The 8713-nt window shown below is 46.0% G+C and overlaps 1 protein-coding gene across 1 annotated transcript; it reads right to left on the reverse strand.

The window, feature by feature from the left end:
* Positions 1 to 332: 332 nt before the first annotated feature.
* si:dkey-73n8.3 (uncharacterized protein LOC100150965 homolog) lies at positions 333 to 8713 on the reverse strand. Its single transcript, XM_056299483.1, has 7 exons — positions 8700 to 8713; positions 7310 to 7425; positions 3807 to 3962; positions 3620 to 3724; positions 3190 to 3399; positions 908 to 1100; positions 333 to 435 (listed from the first exon to the last, which is right to left on the reverse strand). Exons 1-7 carry the CDS (start codon positions 8711 to 8713, stop codon positions 333 to 335), a joined length of 897 nt encoding a protein of 298 aa, XP_056155458.1.

Here is an 8713-nt window from a genome sequence, read left to right on the forward strand (position 1 = left end):
AAACAGGACGTTGACCTTTGCCATTTAAATTCAAGACAATACAAAAAGTTCTGTCTGCACCCTATGTCTTCTTTATAAGTGACATTGAAAACTAACTATGCATGCCTAAGTACGTGTTGTGTTACTTAATGTGCAATGATACATGCATATATTCATTTTTATATCATACAAGACTCTTGACCCTCAGTTCACCTATATCTGTGCCTTTAAATTGCTTAGTTCTGCCTGTGAATGTATAGTGTCTGTGCGTGAGTGCGTGTGTGTGTGTGTGTGTGTGTGTGTGTGTGTGTGTGTGTGTGTGTGTGTGTGTGTGTGCGCGCGCGCACACGTGTTCATCTCCAGCGGATACCAAGCAGATGGCAGCTCACAGCCCAGAGTTTAAGGGCGGTGCCGTCATCTTGACCTGCCCTGCTGCTCTCCGCTTTTGCACAGTTCCTGTAAGAAGGAGAGGAGAGGGGGGGGGGTAGAATGAGGAAAGAGGTAAGGACAACAGAGGAGAGGAAAGGAAAGGAGTTATCTAAATTTGATTTTCATTTTAACATCATGCAAACGGTATTTAGCCAGAAAGAAATATCGACAATACAAATAACTGGATTCTGTTTTCCCAGATTGCTGCTATAGTGTGTGTGTGTGTGTGTGTGTGTGTGTGTGTGTGTGTGTGTATATATATGTTTTTTCTAAGTTGTGTATGTATGTAAAGTACATTGTGAGTTCTAACAACCAAATACTTTTTTTATCAATATGCAAAAACATTCTCGGCCAATTAAGACTGATTCTGACGGTATTCTACTAGCCCATGTGAAGCAACAAGAGCTCCATTGAATCATTGGCTGTAACGCCCCCCTTAACCCAGACGTTTAACTGCTAATGGGACATGGCTTTCTTTCAACAAGCGTAGAAGACTAACCTGTAGTATCCGCCAGTGACCAGCTGGTTCTCGGGCATGACGGTGCAGTAGATGCTGGTGTAGGCTCCCTCCGCCGGGGTGCGGAACATGAAACTGAACGCCCGCACTGCCTCCTGAAAAGGGCGTTTCAAGTGTTTCATCACGTCGGTGCTCACCGTGCCCGGGTCCACGGCATACGTTGTCACACCTAACGCTGGAGGATTAGATGGACGGGGTCGGATTATTAGACAAACACCCGGACAATCCGTGTAAGGGTCGTGATCGAGTCAAGAAAACAAAAAGAAAAAAAAATTCAGGAGAGATGGTGAGGTCTGGGGCTACAATGCCGTGCATTTCCCAAACCATTCATCCATCCATTATCCAAACCGCTTATCCCAACTGGGGTTGAGGGATGCTGGAACCTATCCCAGCAGCCATTGGGTGACAGAGGGGGAGACACCCTGGACAGGCCGCCAGTCCATCACAGGGCCGACACATCCACACCTAGGGACAATTTAGGATGGCCGATTCAGCCGACCTACATGTCTTTAGACTGTGGGGGGAAACCGGAGCACCCGGAGGACATTGATTTTCCTAACTATGATAGATTTTCTTCCACCAAGTGTTAACTATTTGAGAGCTCAGAAAAAAAGAAGAAGCATGTCTCTAGTATTATGGTATAGTTTTGTGTTTAGACTCCCCTTTTTGTGTTATAACAGCATTTTTCTTTTTGCAATTCTACAGTCATAATACTTTTGACTGTGTAAATTAATTTTTACTACAATATTAATTCACTGCAATGTCCAAAGAAAATCAAATATCATACATTTCATAAACTTCAAGCAAAAAACACACGTTTCAAACTGGAGTGATTTAGTTACATGTAGAGAAGATAATGGGGTAACTGACCTACTCTCCTCATCAATCTATCACCATAACGACAGCACGCCACAGAGGGAGTCACTAGCTAACACAAGAGTGGTCCTTTAGCCTCTACAGCGCACGTCTCCTCGCTCTTTTGGATTTGGTGATGGGAGAAGTCCCAGTGCAGCCCAGGGCAAAGCAACTGATGTGCAAAGAGAGAACTGAAATATAGATTATAGATTTCGTTGCACTCGATGATGCTATGTGATATATTTTAATCAAGGAACATTATTAAGAGGGATGGTGCTTCTGCAAAGGGCTGCTTCTTGTTAATTTCTTGACGTGGTGGAGTGGTTGCTGAGCATATGCAAGACCATTAAACAAACAGCATAAAGGCAAACCTCCATTCGGCAGGTTTTGTCTTTTTCTCTTAGATCGCTCATTGTTCAGGAGTGCCGTTTGTTAACTGGATGAAATGCTGCATTGTGTTTCATGCACCCCCCCACCCCCTTCCACCTGTTTATCCTATCCAATTCTATTGTTCAAGGCCAGATGTGGTACCGTAGAAAGGTCATGAAGAAAAAAATGCAATAACAAACAGTTTTTACATAGTACACACGCCCAAACACATGAAGTTACTCGAACACACAAAAACACATGAATAAAAAAGATAGGGGTGAGATTAGCTGAGATGTTGTCGTAAGCTTAGAGACAGTTGGCGTTTTCTACTGACATCGCACTCCTTTGTCTTGTTTCTCCTGCCCAGAGTGGCCGCACTTTAATAATGAGACTCTCACATGGGCAGGAGCCTATCGTCGCCATCATTCATTTATCATTGCTACCACTCTGACAGAAAAAGAATGTGAGATAGAAGGAGAAAAATTAAAACACGAGGGACCAAGACTTACCCCCCCCCTTCTCCCCAGTTGTACTTGTCCAATTACCCCACTCTTCCGAGCCGTCCCGGTCGCTGCTCCACCCCGTCTGCCGATCCAGGGAGGCTGCAGACTACCACATGCCTCCTCTGATACATGTGGAGTCACCAGCCGCTTCTTTTCACCTGCCAGGGGGACATAGTGCGTGGGAGGATCACCCTATTCCCCCCGGTTCCCCCTGCCCCCCGAACAAGCGCCCCCGACTGATCAGAGGAGGCGCTAGCGCAGCGACCAGTATACATACCCACATCCGGCTTCCCACCCGCAGACATGGCCAATTGTGACTGTAGGGATGCCCGACCAAGCCGGAGGTAACACCGGGATTCAAACTGGCGATCCCTGTGTAGGTAGGCACTGGAATAGACTGCTATACTACCTGGACGCCCTACAAACCCTTTTATTTCTCTCGTCTGTTTATCCATCTTCATCTGTTCTTAGCAAAAGAAAACACACACACACACACACACACACACACACACACACACACACACACACACGTGTTACCCTCGGTTCTCTTGGCCAGCTCTCTGGTGAAGAGGACGTTGGCCAGTTTGCTCTGCACATAGGCCTTGACAGGGTGGTACCCTTTCTGACTGCTCAGGTCATCAAACTGGATCTTGCCCATAGCGTGGGTCAGTGAAGACACATTGATGACCCTGGATGGGGCCGAGTGCTTCAGTAGGTCCAGTAACAAGAAGGTCAGGAAGAAATGACCTGGACAGCAAATACATCAAGTGTGTGAGTAGAGGAAAATATTGACAGACAGAAAATGAAAGGATATTATTTGTATCTGTCACTTGGGCAGCCCTGCCAATTTAGATGAAAAAAATGTTGGACAATGGAAGAAAAAAAAAGGGAAATATCGTATCAAAGAAAACAACCTTGCCACATTTCTAAGTATTCATTCAAATGTAATCTATGTTTTGTCTCTTACCCAAGTGATTGACTCCAAACTGCATCTCATATCCATCCACTGTGGTGGAGTAAGGGCAAATAGCCACACCCGCATTGTTGATCAGGTAATGTAGAGACCTTTCAGCTGGGAAAACATTCATCATTACATCTTTGCCATTACTTGTAGTTGAGTAGTTTGCGTGCATGCGAGCGCATATGCCACCTACTATTGTAAATGTTCTCAGCAAACTCGCAGATCGATTTGGTGTCAGCCAGATCCAGATGCTTGGTGATGACCTTGGCACCGCTCACCTCCCTCATGATATCTTGAGCAGCTTGCTCTCCCCTTCCCGTATTTCTGCATGCCAAAATCACCCGTGCACCTGGGGAGAAAAGCAATTATCTGTTTGTGCATCTCCAGCGGACATGAAGCACATGGCTGTTAGGTCCAACCCCAAACCGAGACCCTAAGTGCAGGAAAAAGCAGACGGAAATCAGGCTTTAAACAATAATTCATTCACTTGACTTGGGGGGGGGGGGGGTCAGGGGCAAACAAAAGGTAGTTTACATAACTAATATCTAATCTTTGAAAGGTATAAACAAAGGGGGAGAAGCTCTTAAACATGCTACTCAAACTGCAAAGGAAAAATACTTTCAAGGCAGGAAAACTATGAACTTCGAAGGGTGGCGTAAGCGTAGTCACGAATGGCATAATCATGGCAAACGAGCTGTGAAAACTAAACAAGGGAGTGACAAGTGAGGGGTTTGAATAACAGGGAAAACAGGTGTGCCAATGAATTAGTTCATTACTAATTAATTAAGGTGTGCCACGTGACAGTAATACATTGTGATTTGTGACGGCATGATGAGTAGGTGAAGGGTGAGATTCAGTGGTATCCTCAATTAGTGGATCCCACAGTCCTGACAGAAGCCCCCACCCCTCACCCCCCGATGGCGGCTCCAGCCAACCCAGCAGGTGCATTGGAATGAAGACTATGGTAGTATCTGATGAGACTGGGGCCCAGGGTGTTGCGACGGGGAATCCATGATCTCTCCTCCAGACACAGGACCATGTAGGAAGGACCCCCCTTGATGAGGTGGAGCTCGAGAGGAGGAAGCCAGGGGACTGGAAGTGACAGAGACACGGAGAGCACGATGGACCCACATGAAGCTGGTAGGTCACCAGGTTGATGCGGCGTATGACCTTGAAAGGGCTGATGAAGCAGGGAGCCAGTTCCTGGGACTCCAGCTGGAGGGGGAGGTTGAGGGTGGACAGTCACACACCCTGGCCTGGGTGGAACACAGATGCTGGATCATGGCATTTACGGTTGGCCTGGTGCTGCACCCTTGCTGAGGCCCATTGGAGAGCTCTATGCACCACAGTCCAGGTGTGCTGACAGCACTTGACATGAACCTATGTGGTGGGCACCTCTGCCTCACCCTCCTGCTCAGGAAATAGGTGCGGCTGGTACGCATATTGGCACTGGAAGGGGGACAGTCCAGTGGAGGAGCAGAGAAGGGTGTTATGGTTGTATTTTGAAACCATCCCCATTCCCCTCGCTTGTTCCCAGATGTCGTTTTCCACCCTTATGGACATGTCGATGAGGGCATCCAGATTGCCTGGGAGGTCTCTAGCAGCAAGCTCGTCCTTCATTGACTGACAGGTCCTGGATCAAGTGGACGCACAGTCTCCTCCCATCTGGTTGCACACACCAGGGTACGGAATCGGATGGCATATTCTGCCACCGTGCAGTCACCCTGCCAGCTGGATAATATGCATGCCCCCACCTCATAGTCTGAGGTCCTCGACATGTCGAACACCTTGTGGAGCTCCCACATAAATACTTCTGTGTAGTCATAGACCGGCGTGTGTCAGTTCCATTCTGAGGTAGCCGATGCGAGTACCTGGCCCATTTGGTGCGTGATTAGCTAGGCGGCTTTGGCCTCGTCTGAGGTAGGGGAGAGAGGTTGGAGCATGAAGATGAGGGAGCACTTGGACAGGAACTCTCCACAGCCCCTCAAGTCGACCATCATAATGCTCTGGAGGAGAGAAGGGAGTCTCGAGCTGGGGTTGGGGACCAGGGTCCATCGGAGCATGGGTCCTGGTGTCAACTTGGGCTGTTGCCAAGACATTGCCAGCTGCTGGAGAGCGATTGATCTCTCCCGCAGTGAATCCCTGATGGCCCGCAGGTCCTGGTCATGGCTGGACAGGGTTGACAGGCTCTGCTGTCTTTCCAATAAGTCCATTACTGGCTCAGTTTTCTTTTGGTTTGGGGTTGGACCCAAGGGCAGAAAACAGCAGATGGAAACCAGGCTTTAAACAATTATTCAGTCTTTACTTGAGAAACAAAATCAGGAAGAAAAAAAAAGTAGCATGCAAAACAATTAAGAATATGTAAACTTTGCAAAAGGTATAAACAAGAGGGAGAAGATCTCAAACTACAGATAAAAAATACTTGCATGGCAAGAATACTATGAACTTCGACGGGCGCCGTAAGCATAGTCACGAACGTCTTAGCAAAAGCGTCGTGAAAATTGAGCAAGGGAGTGACTGAAGTGAGGGGTTTAAATAACAGGGAAAACGTGTGCCAAATTAACTCTAATGAATAAAGGTGTATCACGTGACAATAATACATAGCGAGTCTTGACTGGGTGTGAAAAATTGGCGAAAGTTGACATCTAGTGGTGTCTCCAGCTGGTGGAGCCCATAGTTGTGACAGATGGCTGGCCTTTTCTGCACATTATCTGCACCCATTTGCTGCTTCATATGGCTGGTCTGTGCGGGGTAGGGGCGGAGCTAGGGGGTGGTGGCGGTTGCTAATTTGCTCTGTCTGTCCTCTGGGGCGGAGCTCCAGGGCTTCACCCCTGGGTTGCTGGGAGAAATGGTTGTGGTGGGCTCAACCTTGGGCCGCTTAAAACTGTTAGGCCCCACGCCCTGTTCCTCAGATACCTGTCTCTTCCTCTGGCCATCACCTAGATTACCATCTCCACCCACTGCTGGTGCTGCATTAAGACCTAATGGAACAGAAATTACATTGGCCTGACCCAGGACAAGCAACTCCCACAGAAACTAGTTGGTGAAACGGTTAAAATAATATGGACGGTTCTCTCTCTTGGACCAACATTTACACCAGCCAGCTGGCACCAACTCCTCTGGTAGCTCCTGCGGTTTGGAGGAAGGAGAGAGAGGGTGATCCCTGAGAGGAGGCAGAGCCAGAGGGAGACAGGGTCATGGCCACCTCCCCCTTTGCAGATCCATGGTTGTCATTGGACATCTCTGCAGTTCATCAGTATAACATCAATCTTCCCTGACTTTGTTTTGACTGGACGTGGGCTCCGGCTGTTTCCGTCAGCTCTGCCTCTCCCTCTCGGGTGGCTCACACAGAGGATGGCTGCTCACAGTCAGGGTGTATTTCGTATGTGGAATGGTCTCTTCATTTGAACTTGACTGTTTCTATTGTACTGTACCAGTATCAGTTAACTGTGACATGAATGAATATCTTTATAAATAAGAAAACAGTCATATTTAGTTAGACTGCTTTCCAGTTTTATTAAGTGAGCATGTAGTTCTACACCCATCGTAAAGGTGGTGGTGAAATAAAACAACCTGTCATGCAGTTGTTCCTAATCACATTAAGGAGAGAATCCAGCAGTTAAAAAAGTAGTCAATAACTCAATTCAATGTTATTTCTCTCCATTTCTTTTTAAATTTGAAGTTCGGTGTGCTTGCCTCTCCTGGCCAGGTCTTTTGCTGTCTCTTTGCCAATGCCTGTGTTGGCTCCTGTCACGATAGCTGTCTTCCCATCGAGGCGCGCGTCAGATGTCCATTTGGGGAAAAACAGAGACCTGGGGGGAAGTGATTACAGAGTATGGGTGGAGGGCAAGGGAATATAGCATCTGCCACGTCGTTGCAAAATATTGTCCTAAAAGCCTTCACAAATGCAGAACTTCGATAAGAAGACAAGAACAGTGGAAAAATTGGAGTGAACACTGCCGACTTTTTTTGTTAACCTTCAGTGTCTCAAAGTAGACCTTATTGACTAGGGACAGATAAATTGTCCACACCCCAAATGAAGAGGCCAGAGCTAGAGTCTCTCTATTCAAGAGGCGTTTAATGAATGTTTGCCTGTAGTCTCATTACATGGGTTTTAACTCTGGTCTTTTTTTGTCTTTTTTTTATAGAACACAAAAATAGACCATAGGGTGTTTTTCCATTTGAGATAAAACAAAAAAAGGAAAGAAAAAGTATAAAAACCATACTTACATAAACAAATTTAAACAAAAGAAGGACGTTTTGGGGAAATATACAATTCCACTTCTCCCAAATTTCCTCAAATGTAGTTTCCTGAAGCCTCACAGAGAAGGTGATTCTTTCCCTCACAAAAAAATCATAAATCATATCATACCAGTCCTCTACAGATGGGGTGTCTGGCTTAAGCCATTTAATTGTAATTGCTGTTGTAGCCACTACACTCAATATTCCAAATAAGTAAGTTGTATAAATGTTTGTGGGTGTTGCATGTAATTGACCAAAGAGGAGTTCGTCCCAATTAAAAATATTTTTTTGTCCCAAATATAGTCACTAATTCTATACAAATCTTGCACCAGAAGGTATAAATCTGGTCTTTTTAAAGCGTTATTTTAATAAATGGGTGGTGCCCTCATTTACGACCTGTGTCCATGTCTCTGTGCCAGGGAACCCAGGTAGTGGCAGCCCATTGCCACACAGTCCAAGGTAGAATTTTACACACAAGACAAAAACATTTGGATAAAATAGGGGAAATAATTATAATAAATCTGATTTGACACTACTTGAATGGTCCTAATGCGTTAATCCTTGTCCACCTGAGAGCTGCAGTGGGTACGTGTACCATGCAAAAAATTTTGCTGTCCCTACATTTTTTTTTTAAATTCATGAATTAATAGGCTACTCTGATATTTTAAGAGTAACGTTTACAAATGTTTGAGCAGAGAACTTGATGCTATGTGGCTCTCTGTGGTCTCCTCCCTGCAAAAGATCTGTCTCCTCTCCTAAATGCACCCCAGCAGATAAATGCAAACTTTACCACCATTCTTGTACAAAAACAACTTTCTCGTATGTGCTGTAAGGTCATCCTTACCTTATAGTCTGCAT

Source organism: Lampris incognitus, chromosome 19 (genome assembly GCF_029633865.1).
Source record: "Lampris incognitus isolate fLamInc1 chromosome 19, fLamInc1.hap2, whole genome shotgun sequence".
Classification (NCBI taxonomy): Eukaryota; Metazoa; Chordata; class Actinopteri; order Lampriformes; family Lampridae; genus Lampris; species Lampris incognitus.